This window comes from Myxocyprinus asiaticus, chromosome 23 (genome assembly GCF_019703515.2).
Source record: "Myxocyprinus asiaticus isolate MX2 ecotype Aquarium Trade chromosome 23, UBuf_Myxa_2, whole genome shotgun sequence".
In the NCBI taxonomy this organism is placed as follows: Eukaryota; Metazoa; Chordata; class Actinopteri; order Cypriniformes; family Catostomidae; genus Myxocyprinus; species Myxocyprinus asiaticus.
Genome location: NC_059366.1, coordinates 25114854 through 25134204, shown reverse-complemented (window position 1 = coordinate 25134204; position 19351 = coordinate 25114854). Strand labels below are relative to the sequence as shown.

The window sequence follows — 19351 nt, the reverse complement described above, 5'->3', positions numbered from 1 at the left end:
ATCCCTTTAAACAGCCACATGAGGTTTGTGAGCTGCTGTTGGATTGTCAGGGATATACGGTATCATATAAGCCATCGTGTGTCTTTGCTACCTGTTGAATCCCAGTGGTTACTTTTATCTCAGGCTCAGAACAAGCAGACCGGGATCCTGGCTGCAGCTAAAGTGATCGATACCAAAACAGAAGAGGAGCTAGAGGACTACATGGTGGAGATTGACATCCTCGCCTCATGTGATCATCAGTACATTGTCAAACTGCTGGATGCCTTCTATTATGAGAACAAACTATGGGTGAGTGACTCTTCTCAGGAGGACTTTGGTTACATTTGTTGTAGTGTAGCTAGAAGCACACATATACACAGACTGACCTCTGTAGGAGGAGTAGGAGTGAGAGCACCCTACACTCTGCCTTGAGTAGCACTTTGAAGATGTGTTTATACAAACCTAACTGGTTCTTGCTGTGTTTTTCTCACATGAAATCAAAATTTACCAGATTTCTTTCTGAATATATATCCCCGGTCTTGTAGTGTATGATTCATATTCTTAACCAAGTGGTGTGGGGTGATAATTTTTTTTAGCCAATAATATCATTGCCTAACACAGGAGTGTCAAAGACACAGCCTTGGCTATGATTTGAGGGGGGGGGGGAAAGAAAAGTAAGAAATGTCCATTTATTAAATGGGCATGATATATTAATAATATTCTATTTGTAGCTATAGTTGGACAGAAAAACTCTTAAGGCATTAGAACCTTTCTTATAATCGTGTAATATTCTGCACTTGCACATCTGTGCATATTCATTCTTTTCAGCTAAAACTAGAAATGTGGGTGACAACTGTCCCATTGCAACCCAGTTTGTGCTCCCGGCAATGATGTCAACCTAAATTATTTTTAAATGAGATACATTAATTCTTAAATATGATACATTAACAATTTATATGTATATTTAATCTAGCGGCCTCTGGTGAATGAAATTTGCTAATTCCACTTGCTCCTTTTTTCCTTGTTTCACCCCAATATTAGTTAGGCTATGAAAAGTGTGAATTTTAAAAGCTCTGGTTTTTATTGAAGTGAAATGTGCAAAACATAGTGCCACATTGTACAGTACTTTGCACATTTTTATTTAATTTTTTTAGATTAAGTATACATGAAAAGTATTCTTGAAATACATAAAAGATACAGTGGAAATAAGGGGGAAAAACACACACATAAACACTGAATAGCCAACAGGCCAACAAAGTTCCACTAACCTTTCAACCCGAACCCCAACCATCCCACCTAGTCCTAAACTGCTTTCTACGCTTCCACTTATCAGCTTCCACCCATCTTTTCCAGCAGAACATAAATTAAGATTTTTGGAAGAATATTTCAGCTCTGTAGGTCCATACAATGCAAGCGAATGAGTGCCAGATTTTTGAAGCTCCAAAAGGCACATAAAGCCATCATAAAAGTAATCCATATGACTCAAGTGGATTAATTAATGTCTTCTGAAGTGAAACGCTAGGTGTGTGCATTGACAGGTTCACTTGAGAACTGATGCGTGAAATATGAAAAAATATGGAAGCTCGGTGTTGTTTACAACCTTTATACATAGATGCCTCATTCGGCTGGTTTGGATATGTCAAATGCCATCTTGGAACGGTGAACAATTAGAGCTGTTTGAATCGGTTTGAATGCAAGTGAATGGAGGAGATGCCTCAGACCGAGCTCCTTGCTTAGACCGCTGCATATGCTGCTTTTATGTGGAAACAGTATTGCGGTCCATAGAAACAGCTGCTAATAAGGTATCTACTTATGAATATCTATGCAGAGGAGGCTTTCGTGCTTTGCGTCACGCTAGAGGCAGTTTGAACTCCACCCTTGTCAACGAGCTGGCCGGAAGCGAGCATTTTTATATGAACTATAATAAGCTATATTAAAGTTTTGGAGCTTCAAAATTTTGGCACCCATTCATTAGCGTTTTATGGACCAACAGAGCTGAAAAATTCTTCCAAAAATCTTTGTTTGTGTTCTGCTGAAGAAAGACAGTCATACACATCTGGGATGGCATGAGGGTGAGTAAATGATGAGAGAATAAAAATTTTTGGGTGAATTATTCCTTTTAATGACTCCAGTTTTAAAGAGTACTCGTGAATTGTATTTTTGGCAGAGCACATAACTGTGAATTAATGTTCCATCAGCTGATAAACATTTCACACATAGGAGAGAGATGTGGATAGATATTATGCAGTTTCGCTAAGGAGTAATGTAATATGTATAATTTTAAACTGGATTAAGCAGTGTCTAGCATTTATAGAACAGTTGTGTACATGCTCCAATGCCCACTTCCACTGTTACTCTGCAATTTCACTGCCCACATCTCTTTCCTAAGCTTCCTTTAGTGTATTTAAGTATTGTGTGATGTTAAATGTTGGATGTATTTTGCGTGGATTCTGGATTTTATAGCTCTAGAAGAGCGTGTGTTGTGAATGAACTGTATACATACAGTACACAATGGTTTAAAAAAAGGATAATCCAATCGGAAACAAAATTCGATCCAAGCAAATCCTTCTGGATAAATCAAGTCCTGCCCTACATTACTTTCCTCAGAATTACTCGGAAGTGTGTCACATTATGGAAGTTAAATGCATTATGTAATTTGTCCCATGATTTCTTTAGCAATTTGTAAACCTGCTCGTTTCATTTTTCATAATTTGATACCGAGTAATGACAATGGCATGGCTTAACAGCTTCATATTAGTCAATGATGCCTCTCAGTTCTCCCCTGTCTGCTTTCTGAGTCTATCAGTGAATCCTGTTTTTCTTGCATAGAGCTCCCTGGATAATTACGGCAGGATGGTTTCATATGACGACCCCTCTGCGGTTGGCATGTATAGAAGGATAATGGCCTTTTTCAGATGACCAAAGAAAGTGCTCATGAATTAATTAGATACAAGTCCAGTCTGCTTTGCCTGGTTGCTAATCAAGAGATATTAATGCATGGCTCATAGCAGCACCACTGTGTTTAATACTTGGAGGGATGCTTTCAACAGTCTATGTTAGAGCTCAAATATATATAAAATAGAATATTAATAGAAAACTAATCTAAATCCTAAAATCTGCAATGCAGTCAATTATTTTGTCACTTAATGTTACATAACTCATGTGTCCTGTCGGAGTTCATGTTTAATTCGGATTCAGTTAACTTTTCATGGAGTTAACATTATATAGAAGAACTAAAACTCTAATGTCCAACTATAATGCTGTAAATTCTCCTGGTTTCTGATAATACTGCTTCTGTTACTCTGTTTTTCTCTGTCATCCTTGTTCATTACCTCTCTTTAGCTCTCCATATCTCTCGTCATGGGAAAAGCACAATATAGAGTTTGCTTTGATTTTGCTGCAGAACCTGTAACCTTAGGAAGTATATTAAGGACCAGCTGCTCTGGTCACTGGAATATGATGGTATTAACTTACATATAACTTATCATGTCACTCAGAGTTTTAAGTTTCATACAGGGCTGCATTGCTGTTGGTTGCCATTATCCAATATACTGACAAATAAGTGAATGTTATTAGAAATCATGTTAGCAATTTCGCAAAATATCATATCTCGTCATCAGTCATTCTAATGGAACATGAGAGGGGCATTCACAAAGACCACTGAACAGGAATATAAGGGTAGTCATTAGTGCTTTGGATAGATGCCAGAAGACACACACACACACCATGTTTTGAGCTTATAATAGGGATGTAAAACACTTCATTGCAATGAACTGGTCAAATTGTGGCATCAGTGTCAAGCATATTTTTAGTTCATTCATCTTCTGGACTTTCTCTTCTTTCTTTAGATTCTCATTGAGTTTTGTGCCGGAGGGGCAGTGGACGCTGTTATGTTGGGTGAGTTTTATTTTCTTTGTTTAATAGAAGGAAAAAAAGGCATTGTGGTTGTAATGAGTCATTTCTACCGTGCGCTAAGTAAAATTATGTTCCATTCCTCCAGACCTCACTGGCACACCAGGACTGTTTTCTCATTTTTGCCACTGAACTGCACCAAGCATATGATTATCCAAGTCAGATTTCAAGGAGCAGTTAGGCTCTTTTTAAAGCTACTCAGCCTTTTTCTGTGTTAGTTTGAAACCTTAAAATGTTCCCAAATAGACGAGTGCCTGTGTCAGTGACATGCAATGTCGGCCAATTGACCAGTAGACTTTCTGATTTTTCATGGTTCTTAATTGTACTAACAACATTCAGACATCTAGTAAGCTAGGGATGTGCTAAATTACAAGTCAGTGGGTTGCCTTAAATGACTAGTTGACTAATTGGTCTTAAAGGTGCACTTAGTCATTTATTTATTTTTATATCGTCTTGGACTTACACTGACACCTAGTGGTGTGGATGCAGCATAATTCGGTTTTCAGGAACTGATGCCATTGTCAAAATTCTTTATTCACAGTCAGACATGATTAGTTGAATCCATGAGTGAAAGTGTCCAATAACAGGGTGGTTACTGAGATTATTCAAGTAGTACTCGGTTCCTAACATGGCAGCCCCCATGAGGGGACCCACCATTTGTAGATTTAGACAGCTTTTATAAGGTTACTGGTATGACTGGAGTCTTTATCTCATGTGAGTGCTCATGATTTTATTATATTTCTCAGAATTACTATTGATTTTTTGGGAGTCAAGTTTTATTTAATGAGGAAAAATGAGTGTACCTTTAAGGAATCCCTGAATAATTATGCTTGTTTGGAGTTAGCCTGACCCCAAAATAGAACCAGATCTTAGGTTTTGTCACATTAGAGGATGCTTCATATGATATGCATTTTTGTATACGCAATACACATTCTTGCATTTAGAAACAGTTGGACAGAGCGCAACAAAATAGTATGGAATGCAGTGATCTCATGCAAATAAGTTGGACTATTTTAATATTTTTGCATTTAAAACTCAACACTCATGGCAGACACACAAAACAGAACAGACAGACATCCGTTTTGATGTGTATGGCTGTAGCAGTGGTGCTTTGAAATGAATTTAAAGAGAGTAAGTAAAGCACCACTGCTAAAAATATATAACAAATATTTAAGGAAAAATATTTATGGAAAAAAATCTCGACAAACTAGTCAGACTAATCGGTTGTTGGACAACTAGTCGACCATCGAAAAGGCCAAAGTATACTTTTCCTTAAGCCGGTACGTCTCACGCAATGTGTGTGATGCAAATATCAGCAGCAGCACAGTACCATGCAGCCTAGTATTCCCAGACATGCAGACAGTTCATGTCTTTATGTTTGTGGGCACATGAGCCTGCCGTTGACTGTGCTAAAAGAGTGTCGCAAAGCAGTCGTAGTTGCGTCAAACACGTCCGAATGGGCTTGCTATCAAAAGAGTATTATTTTAAAGGCCGATCATTTGACCTTGTGCGAGACAGATTGGCATGCGGAAAAACAAAGGATATCCTAGTCATTTTTTACAGTCTTCAATTGCAAAGCATGCCACTGTAAGTGATGGAAAACCATTGTGCAGTTGTAAACGGGGTCTTCCAAGGTATTTTTTAGGATGATAAAACCTCTTGTTCTGATGGCTGTTTAGTCTACAGTGATGAAAATCTGGCTACTACATTTAACTTGTAAGAGAGGTGTTGGTGGGAGGTGTAATGGGTGAGGTGGTGTTCTCATGCTTTTGTTGACTCACTGTTTGTTCTGCTATGACTCCCTCTATTGCCTTCTGTCTATTCTGTTCTGTGAGGGCCTATCCAGACTGCGCTGCTGCTATAAAGGTCTGTTCACATTGCCTCTGTCACAAGGGAGCAGTGTGCTCTACCTGTCAAAGGACAGCAACAGAGAAAAAGTCCATTTAAAATGAGCCACAGCCCTTTCCTTTGTCACTGTAACATCGTAGATTATGTGTCTAGTTCAACTTGAATAAACTTCACAGCAAAGATAAAGATCTGATAAGATATATACTTGTTTAGCGGGGCCTTAGATAGTTACAGACAGCTAGTTCATTGTGTGTGTGTGTGTGTGTGTGTGTGTGTGTGTTGTGTGTCTGCAGAGCTGGAGCGGCCACTAACAGAGCCTCAGATCCGGGTTGTGTGTAAACAGACGCTGGAGGCGCTGGCTTACCTCCATGAGAATAAGATTATTCACAGGGACCTAAAGGCTGGAAATATTCTCATTACCACAGATGGGGACATCAAATTGGGTAATGCCTTTCATGAACTGTACATAAATACTGGCTCACAGGTAACTGTGGGGCAATGGCAGTAATAAAAATTGGTTTTGCCAAATGGATCTTTGGTAAATAAAGGAATAGTTCACATAAAAATGAAAAATTTGTAATAATTTACTTACCATCATATTGTTCTATACCTCTTGCTTGCTTCTGTGGAATACAGTAGGAGATTTTAGGCACAACAGGCTGAGCTGCTCTTTTCCTTATAAGGAAAGTGGATAGTGGTTTATTTTGCCAAAGTTCTCTCTCAAGTTCTGAAAAGGTCAAAGCGTCATACAGTGAGACCCGTGAGCTCCGATGGAGGGGAGATTATCAGTAAATATCAGCTTACATTTTGGTCTGTTTCCCACTCAAAGCTATCGCAAGGCTTCAGAAGATATTAAAGTACTTCTAGGATATTTAAGTACTTTGCAGCATAAATCACCATTCAGTTTTGTTGAATGGAAAAAGAGCATCTCATTTTGTTTTTCACTCAAAGAATGACACACGGGTGAGTAAGGGTGGTTTCGCATATAGTCCGTTTAAAATGAACCAAACCCAGTTCAGTTAAAGGTGCAGTATGTGATATTCAGAAACCCTTGTTATTAATGACCTGTGGCCGTTAAGTGAACTGCAGCCAGCTACCTGTTGCTCGTGCTCACGCACACACTCCATAGGGACGCGAGCAAGTGAGCGAACATCGACCAAAACAATGACGTAACATACAAAGAGACTGAACGTGATTCACCGACATCATGCTGACAGATGAGGTAGCATAATTAAAATTACACAGTTTATTGTTTTACAACAAACTTTGAGACTTATATTTGACTCTCCAGTGCTGGAACAGGGCTAAAACAAAGTGTGGATATAGGTCTGACTATGCGAAACTGTAGTTTGAAGTAATCACTTTTCTTGCATGATAGATTGACTGCATTTATACGATAGCCTATGTCGGCGTTAGCTAGCTAGCCAGCTTTATCAACAGCTGTTAGCTAAATTTGGTGGATGATGACAGTAGCGGTTTATAAAATAGACTGTACATTATAAATATGTTGACACAATTCAGTATTGATGTGATTCCATCACTGTCATTTTGATATATCAATGCGCTGTTGTTTTATAATGATAGAATGTATATATTTTCTGTATAACCAAGTTACGTTACACTAATGAATGGGTCTTTTTGCATTATCTTGAACATTGTCTAGCATTCATTTCATGTGTTATTGTAGTTTACCTTGCTGAATAATTACAGATTAACATTGACATTAACCTGTCTTTTAATATAAAGAGAAGATCTTTGAAATTATTTGAACGTTACGAAGCAAGGTAGCTTGCAGTTCGTCAGTGTTAACCGGCAAGATCAAGTTAGCTAAAATTACACAGATCAGTCCTTATGGCACTATATTTCACATGCTTTGCAGATATGTAAGCTTACCTGTCCAATAAGAAGAAAGCCAATTCAGGGTTGGTTTTGATCCCCAAAACCGAACGAAGGTCCCTCCAGGAATCAAATGCCCTGCCGATGTTCACACTAGTTTTTGCTCGATTTAGTAGATAAATGTTTGTTTTTTTTTTTTTGTTTTTTTTTTGGGCTTACTCTGAGTTTGTGTAGGAGTCGGTGTTGTGCTGGGAGCCGGACGTTTGCTTTATTCCATCTCTAAGATAACATTACCTAGTGTTGCAGTTTGTTGTCGCTGTTAAATAGCGGAAGAGAAGCACTGAGGCAAGGCTCTCGGGAGCGTGCATAAACGTCACATTCTTTGGATTTTCCCGGCAAAACCGACCCGCTCCCTTCGCATTAAAATCAGTCTACAAGCTTTAACCCTCAGGGGTTGATGGACGCGGCGGCGGGTCCTGCTGGATTTTTCCCTCATAACAGCAGAAACAACTTAAAATACTCCATCATTTTTGGGCATACAGATAAGTGTAAGACATAATTTTGTAAAATAAAGGAAATAAACAGGGTGCGCTTTCAGCCGTCTCTGTCTTCGTGAGCATCTTTCTGAAACACGTCACAAAAATGTACTGAAACTCTGCGAATACTTATTAGACAAACATGAAACAAATGTCTAAAGAAAGCTTAAAATGTCTACTTTTAAATAAAACAATTCAAAATTAAAACAAATATTCTCCTACAATGTAATCTGTATGAAACAAAGTGATGTACAGTATCTCCTGGCTCAGCTAATTATCGCTAATGTGATCACACCCACCAGCAGAGCACGCTATTCATACGGTATTGTGCTGAGGCGATCGATGCAAATGGTAAACGCCCCCAACAATGCCTTAAAAAGCATCAAGTTCATTCACTTTTTTGCGCGTTTGGAAGATGGCACGCTACACAGGTTAGGATGCTCCTGGATAGTGACAGAGTTCACATTTTCCTCAGAAGAAGAGCGGGAATCCGACGATGAACGTTTGAAGAGCGACTTGATCCAGCCGAGGATACAATTTCGGATGAGTAAGTCTTTACTTACATTAGTTGACATGCTATTTTATATAAACATGTACATATTTTACTAGTTGGACTATTTCCAGACTTGCCAGCCAGGATTCAGTGTATTGAAATTTGAAATATGTCCTAATTGGCAAGTTTTAGTTACATTTAAATGTTGTTTCGGCTAAAGCAGGTATTTAAATTGTATGCTGTATGATATAAATATGATATGTAATATGATTTAAAAATAATATGAATGTTTAGATTATATTTTAACTAGTGTTTATGCTGCCTCATTATCATCAACGAAGCTTGTGCTGGCAAATATCTGTTCGGGTGTAAATGTGTAAAATGTGCTGTAAATATGCCCATATTAGAAAATCAGCATATTAGAATGATTTCTGAAGGATCATGTGACACTGAAGACTGCAGTAATGATGCTGAAAATTCAGCTTTGATCACAGGAATAAATTGCATTTTACAATATATTCGAATAGAAAACAGTTATTTTAAATTGTAAAAAATATTTCACAATATCACTGTTTTTGCTGTATTTTGGATCAAATAAATGCAGCCTTGGTGAGCAGAAGAGACTTCTTTTAAAAACATTAAAATATCTTAAAGATCTAAAACTTTTAAACGGTAGTGTAGGTCTAAAGTAGAGAAAATGTATAGTCAGATTACTTCTTTTAACTTAAACTTGATTTTGTGAATAAGCTACAAACAATAAATTCAATTATTAAGTCTCCTCACATTCATTCTCTCTCAGGGGAGGGGTCTTTGTCTCCTCAGGTGTGAATCACATCAATATTCATGGTCATCCACAGCTCCTCGCATATGGCCTTTCTAACACAAAGTGTCTTACAAAAGTTAAATTGCTATATTGTTTAGTATGAATGAATGCTCAGGATGGTTTTCACATCATTCTGTAGCAAAAACTCTAGGCTACAAGATCCAGTTTTCAAAAGTCTTGTGAACAAATGTTTAGTATGTGTTTTTATGGCCTTATTTAATTGACTTAAATTTTTTGTTTTTTCAAAAACCACGCATAAACATTATTTTCTCAAAAATAAAAACATGTACTTACATGTTGCTCACATATTATTGTAGCCCAGTTTGTGCTGAATACAGTGTTATCAGACTTTAGCCATTAATATGTTTTTAAGCAACTGACAAAAGCACAAATGTCAAGGCATGTCAAAACTTCTCCAGGGCCCAAAACACTCTCAGACCACAGAGGGTTAATAGGCAACCTAGGAAGTCCGGGAAGGGCTCATTTTTTAAGTTGCGTTACAAGCCGTTCACACATTGGCAAAAAAAAGCATCTCAGTGCTTTTGGTTTTCACAACGGAAGTGGCCTTAAAAGAGGACCCAGTTTCATTTTTGGTCCTTTTTGCATTGATGTGGTCTCAGACACTTTGTTATTCATACCACAATTCTCTCAGAACTCAGACCCCATGGCAGTCATGATTACTGTATGTAATTTGGCTAACAATAAATTGGCATACATATAATTGTGATTATGATGATAAATTGTCATACTAAAGTTGTATGTGTGCTGAATACACATTCACCTTAAGCAGTAATGTATATAACTTGGAATCACATAATAGGGCTATATGATTTCCTTTAAGGCTTTAACAACTTAAATATTGCACAGGGGTAGAATGACATGAAAAATAATAATTTCAATGTTAAAATATTTCCAAATACTTAAAACATGTCCCTCTTTTTGGTCATCTTTATATTTACACAGTTTATAATATAGCCCAGACAACCCAGCAAATTATATTCTAATCTATTCTATTAATATTATGCAATAGTAATATATTTCTGTCCTAAATTCTTTACTTTCACATTATGTTAAGGGTCTCCGATTAAACCCAAGAACCCTTATTTCGCATAAAGGAAAACGAAACGATATTCTATGACTATTTGAAAATGTGTTTCTCAACAGAAATAAAGGGATGGTCTGAGTTTGGTTCATTTGTGGGAACTTTTGGGGGGGGGTTTGAGATCATTTGGGTTGTTCACATATACATGTTATATCGCTCTGAGACCCTTTGGACTGCTCTAACGAACTAGGTGTGAAAACGCTCTAAATAATGACAAAATGTAAAATAAATTTTTTATCTTATGTTATGGGAGAAAAGACAAAATTGCAAATATTCATCTTAGATTTGAAGTATTTTTATGACCTATTAATGAACAGCTCTTTTATTGCATATTGCTGTTAGTCATATGTGTCTAAATTTTATCAATGTCTCCTGTCAGCTGACTTTGGGGTGTCTGCAAAGAATACAAAGACTCTACAGAGAAGGGACTCTTTCATTGGAACTCCGTACTGGTTAGTCACTCAGTTTATCAGGTCTTATTCTGAATCATGAGATGGATCACAATGTGAGGAACCAAGCTGTGAATGTGGCTCATATGATGTGTTTTGTTTGTCCATTTGACTGAAATCGTCTCCTTTCCTCTCTCAAAATTGAAGGATGGCTCCTGAGGTGGTGATGTGCGAAACGTCGAAGGACAGGCCGTACGACTACAAAGCGGACATCTGGTCCCTGGGGATCACTCTGATCGAGCTGGCACAGATCGAGCCGCCCAACCACGAGATGAACCCAATGAGAGTCCTGCTAAAAATAGCTAAATCTGAGCCCCCCACGCTCGCATCTCCATCACGATGGTTAGAGCTCTGAATCACATCGTGTTAATTAATTAATGAATCGAAATATGATTATCAATAAAAGTATTATTGATATATTTATGTATCACCACTCAACTGAAAATGATAAATCCAGGCTGGAAGCTGTCGAGCTAGTGAGTCATACAATGAATCGCCCACCCAGAGCCCCAACACATGAGCAGCCTGGAACTGCACAGCTTGTTGCTCAGTAGATATGACTGTAATAGCCCAAATGAATCCTTTCACAGCCAGCAGAGGGTTTATATTTGTTCCTACACTGTGTTAAACAGGTCTCCAGAGTTCAGTGATTTCCTAAGGAAGGCTCTGGATAAGAACCTAGACAACAGGTGGAACTCTATACAGCTCCTACAGGTAAGGCCATTTTTTTTTATTTAATGATTTGAAACTTTTAATTTCAATTAATTAAAAGGGTCAAATTAAATGCAGGAGATGGTGAGCAGCCATGGTTGATATTCTTTTTTTTTAATCGTGGCTCTCTCTGCTTTCAGCATCCATTTGTTTCGAATGTGGCAGATAATAAACCATTGCGAGAGCTGATTGCTGAGGCCAAAGCGGAAGTGGTTGAGGAGTTTGAGGATGGAAAAGAGGAAGACGAGGAAGAAGAGCCTGAGGCTCAGCTGGTACGAACATTAACATTTTGACCACTTTCAGTTCAAAATATTAGCAAGTAGAATCACGGTTGGAAAATTGTTCAAAATACAGTGGTGTTGTCCTCCATTATTATCTGAGTACACAGTCTTTGGTTATTGTAATCATCTTGTCTCTTTTTAATGCATATAGGCAGTGCCTGGTCACAAACGTGCATTCTCAGACACCAGCGTCGGCAGCTCAGAGGATGAGAGACAATATCAGAACACACCGACTCTTGAGTTGGTCACAGAGAGGGCTGAACCTGAGCGAAAACCCAGTTCAGAGAACCAAGCTAGTGACAAAACCTCAGACATGGTGGTGGACACCAGCAAGCACAGCCATGCTGAGGATGAGAAGATGAATGGGGCTAGTGTGTCAGATGCTGGCACTGAGAACTCACGTTCTGGTGAGGAATCTGTACCTAAACAAGAAGAGTCTCCTACACAAATGACCACCGAAATAGAGATTTCTGATCAGCCAAACCTTCCAGCATCAAACGACACTGAAACTGTCCTCCAAGAGATTGTGACGGTCAGTGAGGAGACTGGAGAGAAAGAGAAGAAAGTGAAGGTGAAGGAGCCAGAAGAGAATAAAGAAGAAGAGCATGAAGAAACGCAACATGAGAAGGAGGAAACCAAAACACAAATCACCACAGACGAAGAAAAGGAATGTACTCAGATTTCACAAGTAGCTGAACCAGAGAACAAACCTGACAGTGCTATTGAAGAAGCCATCACCGAAGCAACTGAAAGTAGAGCAGATGTTTCAGGAAAGACTGAAGACAAAATTGTGAGTGAGAAAGCAGATAAGAAGGAACAGGAGGAAGAAGAAAAAGCAGTAACCTCACCAGATGTCCCTATAGAAGATGTGAAGGAGGCACAAACAGTAATCTCCACAGATGTTCCTACAGAAGAGGTAAAAGTGGAACTCCCTCAGGAGTCAACAGAGGAGGTTGAGAAATCAGAACATGAAGAGGTCAAGCCTGTTGTGCCTGTGAATATACCATTTGAGATGGAGAAGGGGGTAGATTTAGTAGAAGAGACCTCTGTGAATGAATTGCCTGTAGTTGTCATCAACGGCATGGAAAAAAAGGAGGGCAGCGCAACAGAAGAACCTCAAGAAGCCATAGAAGACAGACCAGAGGCCCAGGAAGCACCTACCTTGCCCGAGAGTCACGAGAAATCAGCTGAGGTGAAGCCTGATAATGAAAAGGAGAAAGACTCTGACTCAGGCAGCAGTTCTGCTGCAGATACTAACAGCATTGACATCAATCTCTCAATCTCTAGCTTCCTATCGAAAAGCAAAGAGGGATCAATTTCTATACAGGTACAAGATTGCCTAAATGTGCTTGAAATTAAGCTTCTGAAAGTAAATATCTTCAATAAATTTCATTCATTCCTGCAGGACACCAAGCGTCAGAAGAAAACTCTGAAAAAGACCCGTAAGTTTATGGTTGACGGGGTGGAAGTGAGCGTCACCACATCAAAGATTGTCTCCGAAAATGATACCAAAAGCGAGGAACTGAGATTTTTGAGGTATCGAATAAAGCTGGCATCAAACACTAGATCTGTCTCTTTATGGAGCATTTGCTATGGTTACATGATTTGACCGTTATTAGGTCTATGTTGTAAATGATGCAAGTAATGTCTTAAAACCTCAGAAAAACCCTTCATTCTCATTTTGGAGTCTCATAGTGATTACACATGTAACCTGATATGTGTCAAGTGTGTTGTTTTTTTTTTTTTTGTGCCCCAGGCGTCAGGAGCTCCGAGAACTGAGGCTGCTGCAGAAGGAGGAGCAAAGAGCTCAACAGCAGCTCAGTAACAAACTCCAGCAGCAGAAAGAGCAGCTCTTCAGACGCTTCGAACAGGAGATGACGGTTAGCACCCTCATTTCCTCACGAGATTTATTTACAGTACATTCAACACAACACAATGCAATACCTGAACAATGGGTCATCCATTGTTTATGGTAGACTCTTTTGTTTTGTCTGCAAACACTGAAAAAATGTGTTACTCAGATGTAGCATGATACACAAGTTAAAAGTATCTAAACAAAACAAGATTGATTCATGTAACAGGTAGTTCATAACACCGTGTCCTAACCAGGTACAATACAATAAAGCGACAAGCAATCCGTTCTATCTATTCTGTGTTTGTCTGAGATTATATCCTAACCAGCCCACATGAAAGCAAGCAATGCAAGACAAGTTTGAGTTAAAAAAAAAAAAGAAAGTGCTCTCTGTAGCTCTTTCCAAATCTCATTGGTCTAATATCCTTGTCCACATAGCATTATATTAAACATCATATATGTTCTGATTGACCATGATTGACCTATAGTTTCCCACTGGAAATTTGCATCACAGTGCATCTGGTTAGGACACAATGTTAGACATTTGTCTAATGAGCTGTGTGTCATTAGACAATGACACACAGCTCAAGTTGCTCAGAGCGCATTAGTGGTCAGTTACAGTCACTCAATATTCCTCTTTCTCTTTTTCACTCTCTCTCTACCTTCTTCACAGGGAAAGAAGCGTCAGTATGACCAAGAGGTGGAGAACCTTGAGAAACAGCAGAAACAGACCATAGAACGTCTGGAGCAGGACCACACCAACCGGCTGAGAGATGAGGCTAAGAGGATCAAAGCAGAGCAGGATAAGGAGCTCTCAAAATTCCAGAACATGCTGAAGAACCGCAAAAAAGAGGTAACTGAGAAAGAGAGGCGCAGAATCAGATGCACTGGGTTGCATGTATTTGTTCATGGGGCCATGACCTGTTGCCATATCTGTATGCTTTTAGATGGGCTGCTTGACGTTTATATTTCTTTTGTTGTTGTTTTTTGGGGGTGCAACTTGTTAAAAAACCAAACTGACAGTTTTGCATTTCACTAACGAATGTGCATTAGCAGCATTGCTTTCAAATCACAATGCAGCTGCAAGTGGAATTGATTTCTTCACTTGTCCTTATTGACTCATCTCAGCAGTGTTGCTTTGGATTCAGACCTGTAAATGCATCACAGTTCTTTTCTTATCACATTGTGCTTGCTTAATGAAACTCTGGCTCTTGCATTCATTTACTTCCAACATCAGAGTGGCTTCAAAGCTGGCTTGAAAGGTTAATTGGGTGCTAAGCAATGGACAAACTGAAGGCTCTTTCATTTTTTCATGGGTTCCTCCTGCTGGTGTTTTCAAGTGTTGCTTAAGAATAGAAATGATTTCAGTGCAAACTTTCAATGCATGGCTTAACGGAAATGTGTGGGTCTCTCACAGGACCTTTCCTAGTTACTTTTACTTACTGATGCATGGTGCATTTGCTTTCCTAGTAAGAAACATGTTTGGTTTGTCATTGCATGATCAGCCTGCATGATTTGTTCTTAGAGATATAATCGTATCTTGCGCCAAGCTGTATAATAGTATCTGTGGATTCTCGTCTTATTTGGTACTTCTGTGGTTGTACTAGACAGCTTGTTCCTCTCTAATTCTAAAGTCATCATCAACTCTCTCATCTGCATAGACATGCCTTAATGGAGGCACATATGGTAATATCTCTTTGTCTCCTCTTTCTTCTCTCATGATATACAGTAACAGTTCAAATGCATTTTGATTACAATTTATTAATTCTACTTATAAAATATTATGTTTTGAATGTAGTAAATTTTTTATTAAAATATTAATATTTAGAATGTTTTTCTTAACAGATATGGTTCTGATATGTTTATGCTTTTGTCACTAATGGTGTTGCCTGTGTGAGTGTGATGTAATGAATGAAGATCAGTGCTTGGTGAAGGGCCTCTTCTCCGAGATCTGCTTTTGTTAGGACTGTATAACATATTGTAATTCAGTTGATGTCAGAAGTTTACATACACTTGGGTTGAAGTTATTAAAACTCATTTTTTAACCACTCCACAGATTTCATATTAGTAAACTAGTTTTGGCAAGTCGTTTAGGACATATACTTTGTGCATGACATGAGTAACTTTTCCAACAATTGTTTACAGACAGATTGTTTCACTTTTAATTGACTATATCACAATTCCAGTGGGTCAGAAGTTTACATACACTAAGTTAACTGTGCCTTTAAGTAGCTTGGAAAATTCCAGAAAATGTTGTCAAGCCTTTAGGCAATTAGCTTCTGATAGGCTAATTGGAGGTGTACCTGTGGATGTATTTTAAGGCCTACCTTCAAACTCATTGTCTCTTTGCTTGACATCATGGGAAAATCAAAAGAAATCAGCCAAGAGCACAGAAAAAAAATTATAGACCTCCACAAGTCTGGTTCATCCTTAAGAGCAATTTCCAAACGCCTGAAGGTACCATGTTCATCTGTACAAACAATAGTATGCAAGTATAAACACCATGGGACCACACAGCCATCATACTGCTCAGGAAGGAGACGCATTCTATCTCCTAGAGATGAAGGTAGTTTGTTGCGAAAAGTGCAAATCAATCCCAGAACAACAGCAAAGGACTTTGTGAAGATGCTGGAGGAAACAGGCAGACAAGTATCTATATCCACAGTAAAACAAGTCCTATATCGACATAACCTGAAAGGCTGCTCAGCAAGGAAGAATCCAGTGCTCCAAAACCACCATAAAAAAGCCAGACTACAGTTTGCAAGTGCACATGGGTACAAAGATCTTAGTTTTTGTATCTGAATCTAACCGGTGAAACAAAAATGTAACTTTTTGGCCATAATGATCATCGGTATGTTTGGAGGAAAAAGGGTGAGGTTTGCAAGCCGAAGAACACCATCTCAACCATGAAGCATGGGGGTGGCAGCATCATGTTGTGGGGGTGCTTTGCTGCAGGAGGGACTGGTGCACTTCACAAAATATATGGCATCATGAGGAAGGAAAATGATGTGGATATATTGAAGCAACATCTCAAGACATCAGCCAGGAAGTTAAAGCTCGGTCGCAAATGGGTCTTCCAAATGGACAATGACCCCAAGCATACCTCCGAAGTTGTGGAAAAGTGGCTTAAGGGCAACAAAGTCAAGGTATTGGAGTGGCCATCACAAAGCCCTGACCTCAATCTGATAGAAAATTTATGGGCAGAACTGAAAAAGCGTGCGCGAGCAATGAGGCCTACAAACCTGACTCGGTTACACCAGTTCTGTCTGGAGGAATGGGCCAAAATTTCAGCAACTTATTGTGAGAAGCTTGTGGAAGGCTACCCAAAACATTTGACCCAAGTTAAACAATTTAAAGGCAATGCTACCAAATATTAACAAATTGTATGTAAACTTCTGACCCACTGGGAATGTGATGAAAGAAATAAAAGCTGAAATGAATCCTTCTCTCTACTATTATTCTGATATTTCACATTCATAAAGTAGTGATCCTAACTGACCTAAGACAGGGAATGTTTTCTATGATTAAATGTCAGGAATTGTGAAAAACGTTTTATTTTTTATTTTATATTTTAAAAAAGTTTAAATGTATTTGGCTAAGGTGTATGTAAACTTCTGACTTCAGCTGTACATATATTAAAAGACTGTCGGTGTACTGTAAAGTAATTTTCCTTTCAGTGTAAAATTGCTGTTTAAGTGATCTCTGTTATATGATGCACACCTAAATGGAAAACCTCTAATGCTGAACAGCAGATAAAGTGAGTAGTGGTTGATCAAAATGGGTTTTTCAATGGCTGTTACTGATATCTAGAGGTTATTACTAGGCAGAATGACAACTTCTGTTAATCAGCCCATCGAGCACATGATCATTTTAAAACAATCATGTACATGATGATTTTGGCCAAGTATTGTCCAATGTACAGTGTCAGCATGGCTAATATATTGGTCTTTTATTAAAAGTATGAATATTTTCACAACAGTGTGACAGGCACTGACATTTCTAAGACAGAGGTCAATGGAAAAAAAAATTGCCTCCCCCAGCAAAACATATATCTGTTGCTTGATCAAACTGACATATTTTCTGCTGATTTGCTGAAAATAGTGCCCTGCTGACACATTTCAGCTCTTCTTGCAAAAGAATGTGTCAGCATCAGCTATATACAGGTGCTGGTCATATAATTAGAATATCATCAAAAAGTTGATTTATTTCACTAATTCCATTCAAAAAGTGAACCTTGTATATTATATTCATTCATTACACACAGACTGATATATTTCAAATGTTTATTTCTTTTAATTTTGATGATTATAACTGACAACTAAGGAAAATCCCAAATTCAGTAAACTTCTGAGAGCCCAGGTTGCTCTGATAGTGGCCTTCAGCTCTTCTGCATTGTTGGGTCTGGCATATCGCATCTTCCTCTTCACAATACCCCATAGATTTTCTATGGGGTTAAGGTCAGGCAAGTTTGCTGGCCAATTAAGAACAGGGATACCATGGTCCATAAACCAGATACTGGTTGCTTTGGCACTGTGTGCAGGTGCCAAGTCCTGTTGGAAAATGAAATCTGCATCTCCATAAAGTTGGTCAGCAGCAGGAAGCATGAAGTGCTCTAAAACTTCCTGGTATATGGCTGCGTTGACCTTGGACCTCAGAAAACACAGTGGACCAACACCAGCAGATGACATGGCACCCCAAACCATCACTGACTGTGGAAACTTTACACTGGACCTCAAGCAACGTGGATTGTGTGCCTCTCTTCTCTTCCTCCAGACTCTGGGACCCTGATTTCCAAAGGAAATGCAAAATTTACTTTCATCAGAGAACATAACTTTGGACCACTCAGCAGCAGTCCAGTCCTTTTTGTCTTTAGCCCAGGCGAGACGCTTCAGACGCTGTCTGTTGTTCAAGAGTGGCTTGACACAAGGAATGCGACAGCTGAAACCCATGTCTTGCATACGTCTGTGCGTAGTGGTTCTTGAAGCACTGACTCCAGCTGCAGTCCAATCTTTGTGAATCTCCCCCACATTTTTGAATGGATTTTGTTTCACAATCCTCTCCAGTGTGCGGTTATCCCTATTGCTTGTACACTTTTTTTCTACCACATCTTTTCCTTCCCTTCGCCTCTCTATTAATGTGCTTGGACACAGAGCTCTGTGAACAGCCAGCCTCTTTTGCAATGACCTTTTGTGTCTTGCCCTCCTTGTGCAACGTGTCAATGGTCGTCTTTTGGACAACTGTCAAGTCAGCAGTCTTCCCCATGATTGTGTAGCGTACAGAACTAGACTGAGAGACCATTTAAAGGCCTTTGCAGGTGTTTTGAGTTAATTAGCTGATTAGAGTGTGGCACCAGGTGTCTTCAATATTGAACCTTTTCACAATATTCTAATTTTCTGAGATACTGAATTTGGGATTTTCCTTAGTTGTCAGTTATAATCATCAAAATTAAAAGAAAAACATTTGAAATATATCAGTCTGTGTGTAATGAATGAATATAATATACAAGTTTCACTTTTTGAATGGAATTAG

The 19351-nt window shown here is 38.7% G+C and overlaps 1 protein-coding gene across 2 annotated transcripts in view; it reads left to right on the top strand.

Moving 5' to 3' along the window:
- The window catches only part of slka (STE20-like kinase a), a 49948-nt gene that overhangs the window by 15466 nt on the left and 15131 nt on the right, over window positions 1-19351 (top strand). For both annotated transcript variants that reach the window (XM_051650824.1, XM_051650827.1), the window contains exons 2-12: window positions 124-288; window positions 3828-3876; window positions 6033-6182; window positions 10909-10981; window positions 11126-11320; window positions 11611-11692; window positions 11830-11961; window positions 12122-13297; window positions 13376-13506; window positions 13727-13850; window positions 14496-14675. In XM_051650824.1, the coding sequence (XP_051506784.1) occupies window positions 124-288; window positions 3828-3876; window positions 6033-6182; window positions 10909-10981; window positions 11126-11320; window positions 11611-11692; window positions 11830-11961; window positions 12122-13297; window positions 13376-13506; window positions 13727-13850; window positions 14496-14675 (2457 nt within the window). The remainder of the gene's footprint in view (window positions 1-123; window positions 289-3827; window positions 3877-6032; window positions 6183-10908; window positions 10982-11125; window positions 11321-11610; window positions 11693-11829; window positions 11962-12121; window positions 13298-13375; window positions 13507-13726; window positions 13851-14495; window positions 14676-19351) is intronic.